Here is a 22,286-nt window from a genome sequence, read left to right as displayed (position 1 = left end):
GCCGCAGGCCCAAAAAAGTGTGAGGGCAAATTTTTCGGAGTGAGAGTTGTGTACTCTCGGAACAATCTGCCAGAGAGTGTTGTGAACTTGTGACGGCACCGAGTGTGAGCTCTTTCAAAACCAGACTGGATAAGCACTGGAGCAGGTTCAGATACATTCAGGAGCCAGTGCATGTCCAGTACTTGCCAACAGTGCGTAACAGAGACGTAACCGATCGCCCAAGCGGCTAACGAGCCGATCAGTGGTGAAGAGGATAGAAGTAAAAACTAAGCCACTATGCAGACAGAACAGAGGTGGACAGACACCTTGAGGCTCTTGACGCTCGCAGTTTGAAATACACACTATGCTAAAAGCCCAAAGCAAATACATTTTTCCAATAAGAAAACTCTCAAAAAACACATGTGGAGAGAGAGATGAGAGTTAGACTAGAGTCACTAGACCGTAAAGAGACATTTTTAGAACTTAGTAACAAGAATAAGACCAACCTTGGTTGCATGACCACCCCCCTATCGACAGAGACCTTGACACCGGCGCTCATTAAAGGCAAGATTATCTAATATTTATATTAAATATTATCTTGCTGCTAATTTAAGAGGACTGCATTGTTCTCTGCACAGCAGGCAGTGAGGCAGGGCTATTTGTCTCCTACTATAGTTTGTGCTAAATCTGACAGTCAGGTTTTCTTTAGAAGGAACCTGACGTACACTATACCACGGGTAACTAAAATAATTATATAAAATTTTATATCGAGCTTATACTGAAAAGTTAACGCTGTTTGTCACCACTGTGTCTAGGTTCAGTCCCTGGTCGGATGTGGGATAATGAAAGAAAGACTCATTAGGAACAAAGAGGGATTTAACAAGCCGCCAGCCTACTTACTTCCTTCGTCAAAGCTGTAAATTAATTCAAAAGTAAACAATATTATGATACACCGTTTTCAAGGAGATCCAACGTCAGTTTTATGAATCATTTCATTATTTATCAGCTTTTTAGCCGTTTGGACGGTTGTTCTATTCAGTGTAAGTACAGAAGAAAGAACCTGAATCAGATATCTCTTCTTCATAATGTAAAATATGCCCTCTGAAGTCAACAAACAATTTAAGCTGACTTGTAAAGAATCCTGATGGCTCTCAATAGTCTTTGAATGGCAAATGATCGTATGACCTCTTCTTTATTAATAGATGAACACGACAGATTCATCTTCAGAATCTTTCTTTAGTACACTAATACAAGTAGGCCAACAAGTACAGATTTAAGATTAAAGTACAAGTTACAAGCATCCTTATGTGAGGTCTGGATTATAACACTGATAGAACTCTTGGAACAATCTGCCAGAAGTGCTGTGACGGGACCGAGTGTGAGCTCTTTCAAGACCAGACTTGACCTACACTGGAGCAGGTTCAGGTACAGTCTCGTTCAAGATTCTTCGAACACTGCTGGAGACAACTGGCAACTCAAGGACGTTTGTTTACTATAGTACGTAGCATAATATAATACGAAACTACAAACCCCAACCGTGAATTAAGCAACGGGGAATTAAGTAACCAATCACCGATAACCTTTACATTCGTTCATAAGTTTTGCTTCGTACTATAGTAAACAAACGGCCTTGAGTTGACAGCTGTCTCCAGCAGTGTTCGAAGAATCTTGAACGAGAATGCACATTCAGGAGCTGGTGCATGCCCAGTACTTACCAACAGTGCGTAACAGAAGCATGACCGATCGCCCAAGCGGCTAACGAGCCGATCAGTGGTGAAGAGGATAAAAGTAAACAAGTAGAACTGGCTTAGCAGTAGGTAAGATTTTTTTTTAGATTGCCCTCGAGGGGGCTAGTTTATTGGGCACCCCCTTACATCCTGTGCAAGGTGAAGCGCAGAAGCGTTTACAGCGCCCATCTGGGAAGCATGCTAAGTTCATGCTTGCCTTTATGACTCATGCATTAAGGGCGTAGAAGCCTGAAGGGTCATACAGTAGGTAAGAATGCTAGAATGCTGCCTAATACACAAAGCAGTGAACTACCGCCAAACAGGTCAACCAGTAGCGAAGACGATAAAGTAAACAGTTGCAGTTCATTAAGCTCTACCAGTCACATGCTCTATTAAAAACAGGGTCTAATCAAACCGATTTTCCGTTTAGGGGGAGTGATATCGTTCTAGTAGGTGGCAGAAACCGTGGCACGAAGCACCTTTTAAAGAACTGAACTACTGGTAGTGTTTAACTTTCTCATTGGTGTGACACATTCCTGCCGCCTCCCCATCCCTTATTGCTGCTGCACAACTTCCCTTAGTGATAAGTTGGTATGAATACACACTACCCAGACAAAAGTAGTGGTTGGGGAGTAAAGGTAAACACAGCACCGGTATAAACCCATAAATTTGATGCAAGTGTGATAACATATGTGGTGAGAGGTCGCTGACTCCCTCACACACACACAGTAGACTTTATAGTTTATTGTATTATTTATTGCTTCAGAACAGCAGCAGCAACAGGGTCACTTCCAGCAGATAACCTCATTCGTTTGTTATAATGACATGAGACAGTTCACCTACAGTCATGGATAGGATTCAACACACATGCGACGTAATACCTACAACACTCACGTATAATCAATCAAAAACTATCTGTACTGGGGGGGGGGGCGATGAATATCAGAATGAACACTGCGACTCCTGTTGTCTCGGTAGGGTTGTCAAATCCTTCGTCCATTGTGCCATATTTTCTCAACACAATTTTTTATAGATAGTTTTTTAAGTGATTGTGCAACTCACCCAGACAACTTTACACACTCACGCTAAAAAGTGTAGCAACAGAAACTCAGTCGCAACACAATCTAACACTATAACAAGCTATCAAAACACCACACGTGCTTTGATACAATTTGATATCAAAGCAAGCGATCACAACACAATGTTACACTGCAACAATCGTTCAAAACAATACAACATTCGAACAAGCGATCAAAACACAGCACGACACCAAAGACACAACATAACCGAACCCAACCACACCAAACAATTCAGAGTAACGACAAAAACAACTCAACTCAGTGTAGCACCTCCAGCGCACAAACTCAGTATTAAGTAACAATACAAACACGCAGACACAATATTGTATCTCCATAAAAACAGATTCAGCACACTAACACCACAACACACGGACTCACACACTGTACAACCACAAACACGCAGACTCACACACTGTACCACCACAAACACGCGGACTCACACACTGTAACACAATGTTACGATATAGCGCCTTGATATCTCGCATAATTTGTAACGTTGCGTTCTGGTAGTGCGTAAAGGTTAATGAGAGGGTAACGAGGGACCCAGGGAGGTAGAGGCAAGTAAGCCTAACTCTGTTTTCGCGCCAGTAACTGTTGAAGGCGGAACACACTCTGTCGCCAAACTAATAGTATCAGGACTAGCTTCTGATTGCACGTAGTGTGGTGGCTTATATTGGCTAGGTAAATTTTATATATGAAAATTTACTAGTGGTTATAGGTTAGCATAGAGAGTGCAGTGATTTTTAGTTAGGTATTATATATGTGTTGTGTAAAGGGATGTTTGATTAATTTATAGCGTACGTAGCCGACGCTAACTATAAAGAATTGATTGTTTACCCGAGTTGTAACCTCTATTAAATCTTTATTACTACTTTACTCTAAATAATATAGTACAATTTTCTTTATTATATTTTTAAAGTAACCATCATACGGTGTTTGTTATCGAACCCTCAGTAGCTAGATAAAGTTATGAACTGAATAAACTGTGAACAACTGAAAACGGGTTGAAGAGTGACAATTTGTGAGGGATATTTGTTGTTGGACCACAGAGACTGAAGGAGCATATGTCTTGGGTCTCCAGTCGGCACTTTGAGATCGTAACACACCACAACACATAAATACAACAGTGTAACACCACAACACAGAAATAAAACACTAATATCACAACACACAAACAATACTGTAACACCACAACACAACACTGTAACACCATAACACACAGACATAATACTATAACGCATTCATATGACATGATCGCAACACCCAGCCGCTGATACGGACACAGCCACCATAACATAAATCACACTTGCGACAATGGGGCGCCGAGTAATGTGTCATCTTTACGCCTCAACCAAAGGTCATAAACAGAAAAGCTGATGACCAAGTTTATTTTCTCAGTGTGAAAACAAAACTTACGTATGCATTAAAAGGGAAAGACAAGCATTAAGGCAGGTAGGCAGACATATGCATACTAACAAACTAGTACACAGGGGCCAGTGAACCTACGAACATTCTTTGCACATGTGTTTCACCAGCTGCACAATACACACCACACGTATCCAAACATATGAAGGATAATAGTATTTCCCAGTATGTTGAGACATATAGGTGAGAGAAGTTGTCTATTTCCGCTACGCTATTCTTTCTTGACTCAAGTTACTGTGAACAAAGGTCCTAACCTACTAAAAGCTGGAGTCCAGGAAGCAGTAGTCAACAACTATGAGACCATTGATCACTATATCTGCCGTCCTCACGTTGATGCCCATCCACGCAGCCCTCGCCAAGGTACAGTGTGACGCCATTCTTAGGTACAGTGTGGTAGCTTTCTTTCCCGCTCTACACATCCCTCTCCCGCTCTACACATCCCACTCCCTCTCTACACATCCCTTTCCCGCTCTGCACACCCCTCTCCCGCTCTACACATCCCACTCCCTCTCTACACATCCCTTTCCCGCTCTGCACACCCCTCTCCCGCTCTACACATCCCACTCCCTCCTCCCCCACACATCCCTCTCCCCCACACACCCCTCTCCATCCCCACACACCCCTCTCCCCCTGCACACCCCTCTCCCTCTCTCTACACATCCTCTCCATCTCTACACACCCCCTCCCTGCCTCTACACACCCCTCTCTCCCTCTCTCTGCACCCCCTCCCTCTCTGCACACCCCTCCTGCCTCTACACATCCCTCTCTCCCTTTCTACACATCCCTCCCTCTCTACACATCCCTCTCCCTCCCCACACATCCCTCTCTCCCCCACACATCCCTCCCCCCCCCACACACACCCTCCCTCCCCACACACCCCCTCCCCCACATCCCCCTCCCCACACATCCCCCACACACACACATCCCTCCCTACAAACACACATCCCTCCTCCACACACATCCCTCCCTCCGTTTCTCACACACATCACCCCCACCTCACACATATCCGCCTCCCCCACACAGACATCTTTTCCTCCCCCACACATCCCTCTTCACCCCCCACACACCCCTCCCCTACACACCCTCTCCCCCACACATCCCTCCCCCCACACATCCCTCTCTTACACACATCCCTCTCCCTCTACACATCCCTCCCCCCCACACACCCCTCTCCCCCCCCCACATCCTCTCCTCCACACACCCCCTCTCCCCCCCCCCCCACACACCCCCTTCCCCCCCCCCACACACCCCCTCCCTCTGCACACCCCTCCCCCTGCCCCACACACATCCCTCCCCCCCCACACACCCCCTCCCTCTGCACACCCCTCTCCCTCTCTACACACCCCTCTCCCCCTCTACACACCCCTCTCCCTCTCTGCACACCCCTCTCCCTCTCTACACATCCCTCTCCCTCCCTGCACATCCCTCTCTCACCCTTTACACACCTCTCTCACCCTTTTCCCACCTCTACAGATAGATCTATGATAAACACACTTTAATGGTCTCTCATCATTCATTGTTATTTTCAATTCGTATTAATACAACTCATGATAAAAGAGTATTCCAGGAATATATATCAACTAAAGTGGAGATGGAAATTCTGAGTGTCTTCTGTGCTCATACAGGGGACGTGTGAGGATGCTGGGGGAAAGTGTGTGGCAGGAGGGGAGGACTGCCAGGAGATGCTGAGCCTCACCTGCGACAATGGTGCCACCTGCTGTACCCAAGGTGAGTATCGACTCTGCATCTGGCCACAATAACCATTATAGCGTTACTCTCAGTTACGAAAAAACAAAACATATTACATGGAGAGACATTCTCGATAAAGTTATAGTAAGATTCAGCCATAATTTATTATCTTAAACTCTTAAGGTAATAAAATTATTCTCTAAAGTTTAGAGCATAACGCCAAGATCTAGTGGTACTAAATCTGAACATTTTAAATTTGGAACTTCATATTTACGCTTAGTTCTGAACCCTAGAGGTTTAATGTTTCATCTTATTAGATACATTCTGTCACCATTGATCACAAACAGACACATAGATACACACAATCACCGACTGAAGGAGAGCATCTGTACCCCCAGAATCACCACCGCCAATAAGATACGTCAGTAAGAAATGTAGACAAAAGAAGCAGTGTGAGAGAAAAAAGGGGAAATGTGTGAGGAAATGGGACACCTGCCGCGGAAAGACGAAGGACGAGTGGTGTAGAGGAAAGACCTGCACCTGTTGCATCCCGAGTGAGTACAGGCACTCTCTCACACACACACACGTGTATGTTACGGTCATTAGGGATAGTCACCGATTAAATAACTGATGCTTTAGCCTAATAGGGATAACTGTTTGATTTTATTGTTACAATGTCTTGAAAATTAGTTTGTATTTGGTAAAATTGATTCACTTCAATTTAAAACATTGTATATTGTCATGTCACCTACTGTCATATACTATCATAAAACAGATAAATTATACTTAAAGTAAGGGTAGGTTAGGTTTGGTTAGGTTAGGTTAGGTTAAACTAGACTATGAAATGTTAGATTATATATGAGCCTGTTCATTTACAGGTATATGTATTGTGATTATCGACAGGATCGTCTGTGGGCAGCCAAATGTTTCCTAAAAAGAATTACATTGAAGTTAACGTTATTTCGAAATTATCCCTATTGAGCACCACACACACACACACACACACACACACACACACACACACACACACACACACACACACACACACACACACACACACACACACACACACACACACTCACTCACCTACATGCACGTGTATGTGTGTGTGTGTGTGTGTTTGTGTGTGTGTGTATGTGTGTGTGTGAGTGTGTGTGTGTATGTGTGTGTGATTATTGTTAAAATGTTGCCATCAGGGAAGAAGAAAGAGAAGTGTAAGGACACCCGAAAGTGCCTGGACTATGGTGGGTTCTGCTTCAAGAGCAAGACGAAACGGATGTGTAAGGACAGGCCGGTGATGGCCGGAGTGTGTAAAAGTGTCAAGTGTTCCTGTTGCCTTCCACGTGAGTTATACTACATTTACTTCCTATACCACGTCAGATACAAAAGTATGAAAATTGGCGCAGAATTAATCTATGGTATGTAGGTTCATATAAAGCTGGGTACTCATCTATATTCTTGAAGTATCTGGCCGCCATCTTGATTTTCAAAGTGGCCACCGCAAAGTATTCAAACCTTCATAACTATTATCTTCTCTTTTGTATGGCATAGAAAATAGAGCTTTGTGTCTGATATTATATTTTAGGTAAATGAATCTGGTTTTGCCTTTTATCTTGATTGGCAAGCTATGTACAGTACAAGCGTTAAAATAAGTTCCTGTTTGTTTTTAAAGATGCCAACAGTTGTTTTCCCTTCATTTGCTGTTTTTGATGTCGTATGTTAATTAAGATAATATTTTCCTTTGAAATTGTTACTGGCAGACCTACTACGTTCACCTGTCAACCTTTTTTGCAACACCAGATTAGGTTAAGTTAGATTAAGATTAGGTTCGATTTTTTATGAAACTTTTTGGAAGAACATTTTTGAACATTTCTTATTTGAAAGATTTTTTTTAAGAAAATTTTTGCAGAAAATTTTTAAGAACACTCTTGAAGATGTTTTGTAGAACATTAGGTTATGTTTGGAGAGGTTAGGTCACATTATGTTTAGATACGTTCAATTAAATTGGGTTCAGTTTTCTTTGCTCATGAACTGTTTGGTCCAAATTTATACATATTAGTTTTGAACCTCTGACATTAAGACTCAGATCTGACCGAGTTTACCCTGGCATATTCAACACATCCGAGACACTTTGGCAGAATAGTGAAAAGCCTACTGGTGGTTGACAGAAGCACTAAAAATTAACAGTTTGCTCTCTGGAAGACTTTTATGTGTATTTAGTGTCTGAACATTTTCTTGTTCTTCCAGGTGTAGTAGGATAGTTTTTTGTTTTCTAATCGTAAAAGAATGATCTGTCTACTTTCAGCAAACGTCTGTGTGTGTGGACTTGCTAACGGTGATCGCATCGTGGGCGGGAAAGAGGCGACCCCGAACGAGTTCCCTTGGTTAGTGGGTCTTCAGCTTGGTGGGGATAAAACCAAGTACAAATGTAGTGGTAGTATTATCAACAACATGTACATTCTCACTGCCGCTCATTGTTTGTTCGACCAAGCCCGCCAGGCACCTATGAATCCTGCTGACATTAAAGTGGGTATAGCAGACCACAACCAGTTTTCTCAGGACGATGACGTGCCCGGAGTTACTCGTCTGGTCGACGTCCAAAATGTTATCATTCATCCAGGCTATGACTTATTCGACGTACCTGATGACATCGGGCTGTTAAAGCTAAGCGAGCCCCTGAACCTAACCTCAAACAGGGAGGTGCGTCCCGTCTGTCTCCCGCAGAACGATGCTCAAACCTACGAGGGCCTTGTGGGTACACATGTCGGTTGGGGATTAACCTCAGAATCTGCTAATGAGCAGCCGGACGTCCTAATGGTCGCAGAAATCACTGTCCTTGGCCCAGATTGTGATAATAACACTCAAATAGCTGGTTTTAACTTATCGGAGACCAATTTATGTGCTGGTGAGGAGGAGGGAGGAGTGGACTCTTGCGAGGGTGACTCTGGTGGTCCAATAACCGTGATAGAGGACGGCAGCTATGTTGTCGTAGGGCTCTCGTCGTTTGGGGACGGGTGCGCCAGGCCCAATATTCCCGGGGTGTACACTAGAGTCAGTAAATACCTCGAGTGGATAGAAGAAAACACCCAAAACGCTACTGACTGTGACTGAGAACTCCACAAAACGAGCAGGAGCAAAATGAAGAAGAAAACTTTAGTGTGAAAATGCATTTTTTCAAATTCTCTCTCCTGCATGGAAATCTTTTTTTTCCTTTTTTTAGATGTCATCAGTACTGCATATTGCCATCTATCGTTAAACAGAGTATGTACACGCAACTTCAATTAAAAAATGGAGACCGAGAACTGGCAATTGGTTGCCTTAAGCTAACCTAACCTAACCTAACCTACATACCATAGATTAATTCTGCGCCAATTTTCATAATTTTGCATCTGACGTGGTATAGGAAATAAAAGTAGTATAACTCACGTAGAAGGCGCATTACCACAGATATTCGGCTGCCTGCACATTGGCAGCTCCCAGAAGAACCACTGCTTTAGATGAGCGTCACCACCTGTCAACGATGCTAGTATCAAAATTATAACTCTCAGTACCTATATACAGTATACTGCTAATGAATATGATGTATTTCTTTATGTACGAACCTCTTTCCTGCATGGCAGTGAACAGTGACATCACCCACATAAATCTGACCTATATATACTGTTAATGAATATGATGTATTTCTTTGTGTATGAACCTCTGTCCTGCGTGGCAGTGAGAAGTGATACCACCCTCAGTGTCAAGACCTGACTGAATTACTCAGAATAGGCAAACAGTACTCCAAGCTTTGGCAATAAATTTGTTAAACTAAACTAAACTAAAATCTCAGTGCACTGAATGACATCACTGTCAGGAGTCAAGCTGATTTAGGACTACCACATTGAGTGAGAGTATAGCGCTTTAATGCCCTACACTCCCCCCGCTCTCACAACTTCCTGCTGGTAAAGTATATTAATGGAACAAAGTTGCCAGCGAGATACAGAGCGACACTGACCGCCTGGGTGGTGGCATAATAACACGGACCTCACACTGGGAAGTGAACTGAGTTGTACATCATCCAGCAACAGTGAGTCACTCTACCGTTCCGTACTAACTTCGTAAACATAGTCTTGTGTCTTATCTTTTTCAAGTAGTTCGGAGTGACTCGGTGTTATTCAATTTTCACCAAGGCTTATTAATTATATCCTTCACTATTTATACGTTTTTCATTATAATACTGTATGTGTTGACCCATCCGTGTAACCCAGTGTTGATTCACGGATATGTAACTGGCGATAAAGTGCAAAACAAGAATACACTCCAAGCTCTTCAAAGAAACATGAAAATGTATATGATAGTCGTAAGAAGGTACAGCATGAGGGATAAATGAGACACGTTGAAGGAGGGAAAGCAAGAGATAATATTGTTCAGTGTCGAGAAACAAACATGAACTATGAAGGAATTAACAAAAAATTAACCACCCGAGCGCTACCTGGGTGGAGGGGGTCAAGTTAATTTAGGTGAGGTTGGGTTGGATTAGGTTAGATTAAGTTAGGTTAGAGTGGGCTAGATTAGATTAAGTTAGGGTATTAGGTTAGGGTACGTTAGTGTTAGAATGGTTAATCCTCAGATGATCCCAAGTAAGATTGATAGAATTAGAGTCCGAAACTTGGTTAAATAACAGAGAAGATTCATGGCAGATAGCGAGGGGAGATAAGGAGAGGCTGAGAGGTTATCTTTGAGCAGTGGATGACGATGAAGATGATGATGATGATGATGATGATGATGATGATGATGATGATGATGATGATAGTGATGATGGTATGCTGTGGTTAAATGCTGTAATTGTGATACGTCTTACCTTTGAGTTAGAATATTTATAAATCGATGAAAAAAAGAGAGCTCCTAATTGTTGGAAATTTATCATAAAAAATGGGAGTATTTTCAATGACAAAATTTTGTTCGTTTAGTGAAGATGAAAGTAAGTTAGTATTTTCTCTGCTTCACATGACCGCTAGAGAGCTCCTCTTTTCCTAATTTAGCATTTCACTTATCAGCTCACTAGCCGTTCGCAAGGTTGATCTGTAAAAACCAACCGCTTGGGCGGTCGGTCACTTCTCTGGCAAGTACTGAGGCATGCACTGGCTCCTGAATGGATCTATAATAATAATAATAATAATAATAATTAACGGTTTATTGAAAGAGCTTGGCAGCCAGAAGGCTGAAAATATACAGTTACATATTTGGGGAATGGGTTTCGAATTACAAATAATATACAAGTAACATAAGTGATACAAATAAGATATATAATAACTAGATGGGGGAAAGCTCAAACTACAGTGCATTTCAACATAGTGACAGTGCAAGAAGTAGTATTTACTGGGAGTGAATACACTGGTTTATTACAAGTTATTGATAATTTTTACAATGGTTGGGACTGGGCTGTTCTTATAGCGGTCAGTTCGTGCACGTATGGGCTGGATGCGGCTGTGGTGTCGAACAGCAATTCTCGGGCTGGGGATCTCAGGTGGTAGTAGGAGCCGGTGTCGAGGATGGTGTAACCTTCCCCAGTGTTGGTCAAGTCTGGTCTTGAAAAAGTTCACACTCGGTGATGTCACAACATTCTTTGGCAGGTTGTTCCACGAATTCACAATTCTCACGCTGAAAAAATTTGCCCTCACAGTTTTCTAGACTTGCGGCTTCTTCAACCTTGAGCTGTGACCCCTTGTGGGGCGAGCGTCCGCCAGCACCAGGTAAGGGCACTCGACTGAGTAGTGCCCTCTGAGATGCTTATATACCTCAATTAGGTCTCCCCTTGCCCGTCTGTAATATAAGTTAAGCAATTTCAGGCGTTCTAATCTCTCGGGGTAGCTGAAGTGCCGTTGTGCAGGCACCAGCCTGGTGGCCCCCCTTTGGACATTTTCAATCAACTGACAGTCCCTAGCATATCTCGGGGCTTAGACGGGGTAACAGTACTCCAGGCGGGGAAGCACCTCACTCTTGAAGATCATTACGAGGACGGACTGTCTAGATATCTGAACGACCTTGCTATAAGACCTAATAATTTAGTTGCTTGATTCACCTTCTTCTCACAATGGCCCGAGAACTACAGTTCCTTGTCAACATACGAGTATACACCTAGGTTCTTTTCGCATTCATTATTTAAGCAAATAAAAGAACATTTGGAAACTTCTCATGATCTTAAATAACAATGAATAGTTTATTATTATAAAATTTCTGCCTTTGGATTGTTTAATATTTATCCTGACAGTAATGCAGCCGAAAATAGATCCACCAATCACAATCACCTTTACATACAGCCTTACTTTGCCAAGTATTGCCAGGTAAAATTGCCAGTAAGAGACTCAGGGTGGGGTTAGTGCATCTTTGGCTGACTGTACCTGTATGCTTGTGTACCTGTGTGTGTATGTATGTGAGGACGAATGTACAGTCACCCACAAAAACCCGGTAACCTGCTTCATTATTCTGAATCCTAAACCGAACCTTGGAACTACGGCCGACTGCCCGCCCTCTGGCTACCAAGTATTAAACTACAGGAGCCTTGATAGTGTCTAGGGTTAGCCACAGATGGCGCCTCCCTGTGTGCGTAACTCAAGGGTGAAGATAAATGACGTCATGAGCAACACAAAGCCTGGTATGACTTCATAGTGTAATAATGGTATGAATTATAAGCAGTGAGCGACATACAGATATAGTTAAAGAACTTGTCATTCATATATGGGACTTAATAATGAAAAGTGGGTATCCTAACCTAACCTAACGTAATCTAACCTAACGGAGATATGTGATGATGACCGTCTCCTTAACAATTACCCTCATCCTTTATACATTTTGTTGGCCACACTATTATCACCCAATATGTGTGTGTGCGTGTGTGTGTGTGTGTGTGTGTGGTGACCTGTACTGTAATGGTCAGCATGCTCGCCTCGCAAGCGAGCGGACCCGGGTTGGATCCCCGGGCAGGATGAAACTTTACGCCATTTGCCTCTGTCTACCCAGCAGTAATTTGGGACCTGGATGTTAATCGAATTGCTGATCGTATTCCGGGGTAATGGGTAGCCAGTGCAGTTGGCGAGTTGTCCGATCTTTTCGGATTATTCCTTGACACTGGGTCATGCAAATGATGCAGCTCGTTAACTCAGGGTGTGGTCGTTGTGTTGGCGACAGCTTCTACACCTTAAACAATTTCACGCCTATAGGTGGCCCTAAGGCCGGCCATCCTCGTTACACGAGGGGCAACCATTACTTTGTGTGTACCTGTGTGTGTACCTGTGTACCCGTATTTGTGTGTACCTGTGTATGTGTATCTGTATACCTGTATTTGTGTGTACCCGTATGTGTACCTGTGTATCTGTATTTGTGTGTACCTGTGTGTGTGGACATGTGTATGTGTGTACCTATGTATGTGTACCTGTGCGTATGTGTACCTGTATATGAAAAGAGAACAGTACACTCCCCCGGAAGTGGTACGCAACAGGGTAGGTGTGTGAACTTCCTCTGTTGTGTGAGGCAACACGAGAATGTTCCCCACTACACCTTAACCCTGGCGCTACTGGATGACGATGATGATGATGATGATGACGATGACGATGATAACGATGATGACGATGACGATGATGACGATGATGATTTAGTGTATTTTTAGAATTTTTTTTTTTAATAAATTTGCCAAAAGCTGAAGAAAAAAACAAATTGAAGGACATCCACACTATTTATATATATTTAGTCAGAGGAGGGAGTTAGTGGGCAGCAGGTGGTGATGGCGTGGGTAGCGCAGCAGCTGTATGTATCCCAAACAAACAGCTACCGGCATGATATAATGATCAGGATAGAGGGTATATGAGTGTCTGTCTGTATGTATCTAAGTATATGTGGGTGTGTATATGGATGTGTAACTGTAACATTCGCGTCTTGATGAGTGAATGTTTATGTGCAATGTGTAAATGTGTATCCATATGTGTGTGTGTGTGTGTGTGTGTGTAAGAGAGAGAGAAACAAGTACACACACACGCACTAACAATCGCCTCATTTTCTAGAAGCAACTACTACCTGAGCTGTGGAGGTCACCATGAACCTCCGAGCTGACCTCCTTCTTAGCCTCAACCTCCTCCAGGTACTTCCTACAACCATTACCTCCAGTACCTCCCTCAACCATTACCTCCAGTACCTCCCATAACCATTACCTCCAGTATCTCCCTCAACCATTACCTCCAGTACCTCCCTCAACCAGTACCTCCCACAACCATAACCTCCAGTACCTCCCTCAACCATTACCTCCAGTACCTCCCACAACCATTACCTCCAGTACCTCCCCAACCATTTCCTCCAGTACCTCCCACAACCATTACCTCCAGTACCTCCCACAACCATTACGTCCAGTACCTCCCACAACAATTACCTCCCGTACCTCCCACAACCATTACCTCCAGTACCTCCAAGGTTTATATTATTACTTTAATATATCTTTATTTATAATTTTTGCATTTAGTTATCATTAGTTTATCTATTTCTCTCTATATCTGACTATTACTAAGGACATACATGTATTAAATGTCATAATATCGTATTAATAGCACATATGACTAAATAATTTTAATCATCATCTTTGTCTACTAACCTAACCTAACCATCTCCCTCACTTTCAGGTAGTTAACTGTATAGTGTGGTCTGGTATTACGCCCAGACCCATACCCTTCCCTCCCACGCCCTCCACGCCCTCCACGCCTGGTAACCAAGGTAAGGTATTCCTATAACTACCACCATCATTATCACTAACACTGCGACCATCACCACCATTACCATCACCACCATTACCATCACCACCATTACCATCACCACCACCGACATCAACACCATCACCACAACCAACAACATTTATTAACAGTAGAAGAAAAAAATAGATTAAGTTTCATTAACCTAGAAGGACCTTTTATGATGACTTAACCCTCTGATTACCATGTCATTGTGCTTAGTGGAATTGGTCATCGTATTCTAAGGGTTAAGGTGGGATTAAATCATTGTAGTCAAAGGATTAAAATATCTTACCCAATGGGCTAATTCATGTACAGAGGGAATTAGCATCGTACTTTACTACATCACACACACACACACACACACACACACACACACACACACACATACAGCAATAAAAACGATCGCAATTGTGACAACAGTAGCATGGGCAGATGAGTCATGTTGACACACACACGCTGTCCTGCACAACGGCAGAGTAACAATGGTCGTATTATAATAGTTGAGCATCAAGGTCGGGATTTCCTGACGGGGAAGACCTGCATTCATCTATAACTGAGTCAAGGTTGTTTATGTAATGCACCAATGTTCTATCTCTCTCTCTCTCTTTCTCTCATTTATCACACATGGAATGTTTATTTGCCAGTGGTGTTGGCGGCGTGTGGGTCGACACTGACTGTCCAACAGGGAGTCACCTATCTGGTTGCCAGCCCAGGCTACCCTGCCCCCTACACACCCTTTACCTACTGCCGCTGGACCTTCTTTGTGAGTATCTGGTTACTCTCAGGCACTCAGTTCAATTTTTATAATGTCTTCTGTGTCATTTATTACAACATTTTGAGACTGGCACTTTAGATGACAAAATAATAATCGTATTACCAGCCTGTGGTAACTGTTACGAGTTTCAGCACCATAGTAGGAGAGGAACCATAGTTAGAAATAGGCAACAATTTGACGTATATATTTCACACAGACATACTACTCAGGAAGTATATAGTAATGAAAGCATCATAAATAAACAATAATTAATATGTATTGTATATCCTGAAGCGGAGAGAGAGGGGTAGAAGTTACATTAGGAGTGTTGGTGTTGCAGAGCGGCAGTATTAGCGAACGTCTGTTTGTCACCTGCCAAGACTTTGACATCGAGGCATCGTCGTCGTGCCCCAACGGTGCCTTCCTCGCCCTCCAGGACCCTGCCCAGGGCTTCCAGTGGTAAGCTGTCACAACATGTCTGAAAGTGATCAAATAAAGTCATCTTTTATGTACAGCCTTGTAAGTACTACCATGTTTTTAACCGAAACATTTAAAAGTACATGAATTCTCAGCAGTATTATACCACTATAGATAACTAATAACTCATGAAACTCGTCCACTTTGTCCTCACTTTTTAACTGGGCCAATTTTTCCTCTGGACACTACATGAGCGTAAACTTTTCTGTACACCTCCAATTTAGCAATAATTTGTATTTATATTCAAGTTGCTATGCACGCACTGCAACTTTGCTGTTCGTTTTAATCAGCTCTATAACACTAATCTTGACTAACTCAGTCTCTCACCAAAAAGTCTTCCTCCTTCAGGTTCTGTGGGTCAGTGGGTCCACAGACCATAGCCTCTATCACCCGCCCTCTGACCCTACACTTCTGGGCCAGCTGGCAGAACAACAATAATAAAAAGGGCTTCTCCTGCGCCGTGACCACCAACCCTCTCACACCATCAACTGGCGACTGCCGTGAGTAATATGTTACTCTCACTGTTGTCTTATACACCCAGTATCTCTCTCTCTTTCCGTCCTCCTCCATTCCGTCTTCAGTCCTTTCCACTTTCCCAGAGAGTAGGTGAGTGAGAACGACACTCTCTCCGGTAGGGTGTGGACGGATAGCAACGTCCACTCGCGTCGTGGGTGGAAAAGAGACAGGAGTGCACGAGTTCCCATGGCAGGCGTTGGTACGCATCCCCAGCGGCTTCTGTGGAGGCGCCCTCATCAACGAGCGCTTCGTCCTCACAGCCGCCCACTGCATCGACCAGTAAGTGTACAGTCCTCCTACACAGGTTGCTGCACCAGGTGACGACACTGTAGAAACCACAGTAGCTGTAACTTTGCTGATATCTCCGAAGGAGTGAAGTTGTGAATTAGTGTAAATTATCTTGACTGAGGCGGCTAGTCGTTCTGTCTTTTTTTTCTTCATAATTTCATAAGGAAGATAGAGTCATCAATCTGCTTTAATTTCTGTTCTTAACATTAAGTCTTTTGAAAAATAAAGCACTTTTCTACTTGTATCTCATTATTGAACAATTAATTTCCCATTATAAATTCTTGAAGAAAATTAATTACTACAGGTATGCTACAGGTAAGGGATCTATGTTAAAAAATATCTCTAGTTAAATTATCCCTATCTCCTCTACCTTCAACACCTCAAGAGTCCCGGGAAATTATCACAACACGCGACATCAACACCGTCTTTCAGTCACACCTTTATTTTACAAGTTCTTACCCTGCATCAGGCTTAAACGCTACTGAAACTGGATGACTCTCACCATAATATTCCTCGTTATGTATTGTAATCACCTGATGGCCTAGATTAGATCAAACATAGGCACCGTCTGCTCGTATGACTGTTAAGACACTAGCTTTTATTTTGTTACCACGAGGGGATCACTGTACAGTACACTTTTCCTGTGTACTTAAGGTGCACTAATGATCATGTACCTGAGTGAAGTGTGTCAGTTAGTAAAGTACCTACATATGTGCAGTACAGTACCAATACATATATTTCTACCTAAATTATTTGAGTCAGTACCTACATAAAACATTATATTCATGCTTGTATTTATGAATAAGACACTGTATAAAAATGTCTCTGACAGGACCTTAGAACACCACGTAAATTTCTCTTGGTAAATACAGTTATAAGATTTACCTCTGGTGATAGAGGAGACCAGGTTAACACCGGGTACCTGGAGAGTGGCTATATTCACGGATATCATTCCTATAGGTATCAACTTAGAGATGTTAGTTTATATTACCAAATTCATCTGTTCCACAACATTTACTTAATAGCGCAGTAAGTCCCGGTATATAGAGAATAAAATTTATAGCCCAGAGATAGTCGATAAGAGACAGACTGATAGCTATATGAACAGATGAAGTTAGTTTTAAATGCCCTAACATTCTTCTAAAATGGACAGGAATGCACTGCCTGCCGGCGCCCTGCCAGAAGTAGTGCTTGGGGAACATGACCGTACTCGCCTGGATGAGACGCCCTACACACAGGTGGTGGCGGTCTCTCGGGTCATACCCCACGAGAACTACGGCTTCGGACCGAGCTCCAAAGACAACGACATCGGTCTGATAGAGCTGGCCACCAACGTCGACCTGGAGGCCACTCCCAACATCGCCCCGGTCTGCCCTCCAGGAAATAACATCCAGTTCAACAACCTCCCCGTTACTGTCATCGGGTAGGTGACACCTGAACCTGGTCTATGTCAACCATCATCCACAGACGGGTTCAACCATCATCTACAGAGGGGTTCAACCATCATCTACAGAGGGGTTCAACCATCATCTATAGAGGGGTTCAACCATCATTCACAGACGGGTTCAATCATCATTCACAGAGGGGTTCAACCATCATCCACAGAGGGGTTCAACCATCATCTACAGAGGGGTTCAACTATCGTCCTCAAAGGATTAATCATTGTTATAATAAACAGGTGGGGTTTCACGAACTATCCTGGAGCACGAGCTGACGCGCTGCAGAAAGTAGACCTTGTGATGGTGTCGAGGGAGATATGCAAAGACCAGTACCAGGCTGACGTCATCACCGACAACATGATCTGCGCCGCAGCATCCGGGAAGGACGCTTGCTTCGTGAGTTTCTCCTACCTCTTGTTTCTTCTCCCCTCTTTTTCATATTCCCACTTCTTCCCCTTACCACCTCTTTTCCTCTTACTGTTTCTTCTTCCCCATACTACTCCTTCTTTCCTCTTCTTCCTCCTACTTCTTCTTCCCACTTCTGCATCTTCCCCGTATTGTACTCCTTCCACTGGGCGGTGGTATTATAATTCATCTGTCGGTGAGTTACATAATCAGATTTGTGAGCATATGGCTTTCTGAAGCAGTTAAGAATAGATGCAGAATATAGAACAGGTTAGGTATAGAGGCAAGGATATGTAAGGTTAAGTTTGATATGGTTTGGTAAGGTTAGGTTAGTTATAGGTCAGGTTAGTCATAGGTTAAGTTAGTTAAAAGTTAGGTTAGTTATAGGTAAGGTTACATTAGATCAGGTATCCTCCAAATTGTTAATATTCCGATATCGTAACATTATCCCCTTGTCATCCGAAGTGGTTCACATTACGATATCGTAAGGTTGTGGCGATACGGTTGATATACTTAATAAAGGAATTTTGCCTCTTAGTTCCAAGCCACTGATGCTCTGATATCGTAATGTTATTCTCAGCCTATAATGTAATAAATTGTGAGCAGGACGACAGCGGAGGACCCCTCATGACCAGGGTCGGCCAACACTGGCAGGTCATTGGGGTCGTTTCCTTCGGGCCGAGTACCTGCGCTTCACCTGACGTGGCGGGCGTCTTCACCAAGGTGGCCAGTAAGTATGATTACTAACGAGACATTGTAACATTTTATTAACAACATATCTAAAATGTCTTTTCACTCGGGGTTCAAGTATGATAACTAAGATAATTTTTAATTAGCTGAAGGAACTATAAGACGAGTTTTTCAATATAATATCCTATTTGAAATAAAAAAAAATACCCATTCGTAATGAAATTCAAAATGGATGACACTGCAGGTAGAAATCGTACAGTAACGCATCATAGGGAAATACATTTATTATAAAGATAGTTACACTGTTTGTTCGAAATGGTACCCACCAATCTCAAAACATGTTTGTAAACGAAGATACAGATTTCTTTGAGTATTCATCAACATTCCTGGCCTGATGAAGCAGATGTCATCTTGAAATCGTCGTTTGACGTCTTTCAAATCCGTTATCTTGACCGAATAAACTCGTGATTTTAAGTGCCCCTAAACAACAAAATTCACGGGATTCAAGTTTGGGGATCTCGGTGCCCATTCCACCGGTCCTTTTCTTTTGTTCTACTTATTCCCCTACTATGTGCTGGACACCCGGATGTGTTTATAGATATCAAATGACAAAAACGTTATTCTTAGCCCATAAAGAGGACTTTCCAGCCGAGGAAGGAACACTGTTCCCTCTTCAGCCTTCGCTCTGGGTACAAGGTTCTTGTAGGTGTTAAGTACAAATTTTAAGCTTGACATAGACACCTTGGTAGACTACATAAATTAATCTAACATCCTTCAAAAATCAACCTACTCGTACATCAGTGTATCTGATTTTTTTTTCAAGACTGACTGTTTAAATTATTAGAGAAAATATATAAAGTTGCCAGCTATTTACATCTCTAAAGTGGTGGCTGAAGATGTCGGTAAGGGAAGTGCAGCATCACTTTTTTCACCATGTTGTAATTTATAAAGTTACACCATAAAATTCAGCACAAAATGTTTAATAGACTGAAAACTAGACCAATACACCGTTTGGAATATATTTAGAAGATAACAATGAAAATCAGACAAATCAGAAAATCCTCTCTTAAAACAAGGAAGCAAATGTATTATAGGAATTCGTGGTATAATGTTGTCTAGCACTCAGGATGGATGGAAACTCTAAAGTGGTTTTCTTGTATAATATAAGTTATATGATAGACAGTCTGGTGCTGGAGGTGCCGTGGGGTGAGGAGCTGCTCAGTAGAGACGTTCGGTGAGTAGCGTGTTGAAGGAGGTAGATGTGCAGGAGCTTCGTTAGAGAAGATGTTGCCTGTTGCTGGCCTCCTGGTTGAATGAAAGCTGGACAGCGTAGAGCTTGCTGGAGGAGGTGTTGCGTGTTCAGGAAGATGGGCCAGAATGAGAGCTGGTTGGTGAGGAAGCTCAGAGAAGGACAGCTGGTGGGTCGCCATGCTCACTGGCGGGAGCGAGGACCGCCAGGCAGGCGGAGGAGAGGCGAGGGCCGCCAGGCAGCGGCGGAGGAGGTGGTGTTGCGTGTTGTAGAAGTGAGGCCAGAATGAATCTCAATGGAGAGACAGAGCTTATATACCCAGCAGCCGTGAGTCATCTATGAGTCATGTTGGGAAAACCCGAGAAAGTCGCTGGTCTTTGGTTCCGTTGCTAGGGAAGGTGGTAGCAGCTGGTGGCTGCGGCTACGCAGTTGTAGGCAGTTGTAGGGGAGACGTCCACTACAGTATCATACTGGTCAAGACTTCCTCCGTTCTTGGTTTTCATTTCTCCGTTCTCAGAAAAATTACTTTTTTAATCACACGCTCAGGGCAAAGCAATAACAAAGATCGCGGATAGTCCAAAAGCTTTTCGCCGTATTAAACTTTTCTTGAGATACAATGATGTCTGAAATCCCACAACCCTCTGTATTCCTCACTTTATCAACAATGGAAGTTACAGTCCCTTCTCCAAATAATTGTTGAGGCTTGAGAATCCATGCTCACCGCACTCAGTTGGTGTAAACAAAAGTAAATGAATTGTTATCTGCAATTATCGTTTGTATGTATAAAAAATATTCTTTTAATAATAATATATTTCCAGTAAAATCACTTGAAATTGTTTCCTACTATAAGATCATTTCTTTTCAATTTTTAATGTTATAAAATCTCAATAATATTTGGGCCCAGAATGCAGTCAAAGCTTTCTTGAGAATGCAATTACTGTTTTCCTCAGATCTCAGTTTTCAAGCGAAAAATCTGACTGAGAATGGAGGTATCACCATTTTCTCCCGGGAATGCGGAAATTTTGCCCAGTTTGATAGCCACTTAATTTAACCTACCGGTATCTGAATGTATATTTATTTGATATAGACAAAGTTAGGCAGCTTCGGTTGAGAGTAGTTGGTTTGTTGTGCCTGTCTTACGAAGAACGTGATGCCACTGCAACTATGGTGGAAAAGAATCATTATACTGATTTTCATAATTATCATTTAAAGTTTTGAGTTTGCTGGTGTATTGATTGATTACAAAGTGGCAAATGTGGTATTCTTCCCACACAGATTACATCCCGTGGATCCTCTCAAAAATCGGCAACACCAGGACATGCCCGCCTGCCTCATGACCATTCACAGAAAACTTGTAGCAGACTAAGAAGAGATATTATTTTTTCTACTCTAATGCTTCACTGTAATCTGTTGACATAAAAAAGAAATGACGAAATTAAAATAAATAAAATTTCCTTCCATTAATTTATCTTTCAGGAAAGCAATGTTCAGTGATCGTAACCAATCTAAACACCTGAAAGTTAAGAAACAAATAGACTTCTATTCTAAACCTCATATATTTGTAAGTTTCTGTGTGTGTGTGTGTGTGTGTGTGTGTGTGTGTGTGTGTGTGTGTGTGTGTGTGTGTGTGTGCCCGCATTTACTCTCCCCCCACATGCCCACATATGATCTCCACATATTTGTTATCATTGGAATCGGAGAGAGAGAGAGAGAGTCTTCCCTTGCATCTCCGGGTAACTGCTAGTTAATTTACAGTGGTTCTCAACCTTGTTTGCCCCATGCACCCCTTTCACCATATGTCAGAATGTCATTCCCC

At 42.7% G+C, this 22,286-nt stretch overlaps 2 protein-coding genes across 3 annotated transcripts in view; both read left to right on the top strand.

Annotated features, from left to right (window-relative positions):
• The window catches only part of LOC121858414, a 20,527-nt gene extending 11,002 nt beyond the window's left edge, over window positions 1-9,525 (top strand). Inside the window, exons 6-9 of the mRNA XM_042354861.1 lie at window positions 5,836-5,938; window positions 6,298-6,453; window positions 7,096-7,242; window positions 8,205-9,525. Of these exons, the coding sequence (XP_042210795.1) occupies window positions 5,836-5,938; window positions 6,298-6,453; window positions 7,096-7,242; window positions 8,205-9,010 (1,212 nt within the window). The 3' untranslated portion in view covers window positions 9,011-9,525. The remainder of the gene's footprint in view (window positions 1-5,835; window positions 5,939-6,297; window positions 6,454-7,095; window positions 7,243-8,204) is intronic.
• Window positions 8,205-22,286, top strand: LOC121858344 (trypsin-1-like). Of its 2 annotated transcripts, none has more exons than XM_042354752.1 (11): window positions 8,205-8,283; window positions 13,936-14,012; window positions 14,545-14,635; window positions 15,297-15,415; window positions 15,747-15,865; window positions 16,232-16,383; window positions 16,519-16,678; window positions 17,841-18,110; window positions 18,366-18,522; window positions 19,138-19,261; window positions 21,746-22,286. In XM_042354752.1, exons 2-11 carry the CDS (start codon window positions 13,968-13,970, stop codon window positions 21,805-21,807), a joined length of 1,299 nt encoding a protein of 432 aa, XP_042210686.1. In that variant the 5' UTR covers window positions 8,205-8,283; window positions 13,936-13,967; the 3' UTR covers window positions 21,808-22,286. The 2 variants fall into 2 exon arrangements, with proteins under 2 accessions (XP_042210686.1, XP_042210685.1); XM_042354751.1 differs by lacking the exon at window positions 8,205-8,283 and adding an exon at window positions 9,649-9,965.

Source organism: Homarus americanus, unplaced genomic scaffold (assembly GCF_018991925.1).
Source record: "Homarus americanus isolate GMGI-L3 unplaced genomic scaffold, GMGI_Hamer_2.0 scaffold57980, whole genome shotgun sequence".
Classification (NCBI taxonomy): domain Eukaryota; kingdom Metazoa; phylum Arthropoda; class Malacostraca; order Decapoda; family Nephropidae; genus Homarus; species Homarus americanus.
The sequence above is the reverse complement of the archived record's forward strand: the minus strand, read 5'-3'. Positions and strand labels throughout refer to the sequence as shown.

What these genes read in the sequence shown, in the direction of transcription:
- LOC121858344 (XM_042354752.1), top strand. Translation starts at nt 13,968, where the DNA reads ATGAACCTCCGAGCTGACCTCCTTCTTAGCCTCAACCTCCTCCAG. An exon ending in CCGGGAAGGACGCTTGCTTC is followed by an intron (nt 18,523 to 19,137) that starts GTGAGTTTCTCC and finishes AATTGTGAGCAG; the next exon opens with GACGACAGCGGAGGACCCCT. An exon ending in CGTCTTCACCAAGGTGGCCA is followed by an intron (nt 19,262 to 21,745) that starts GTAAGTATGATT and finishes CTTCCCACACAG; the next exon opens with ATTACATCCCGTGGATCCTC.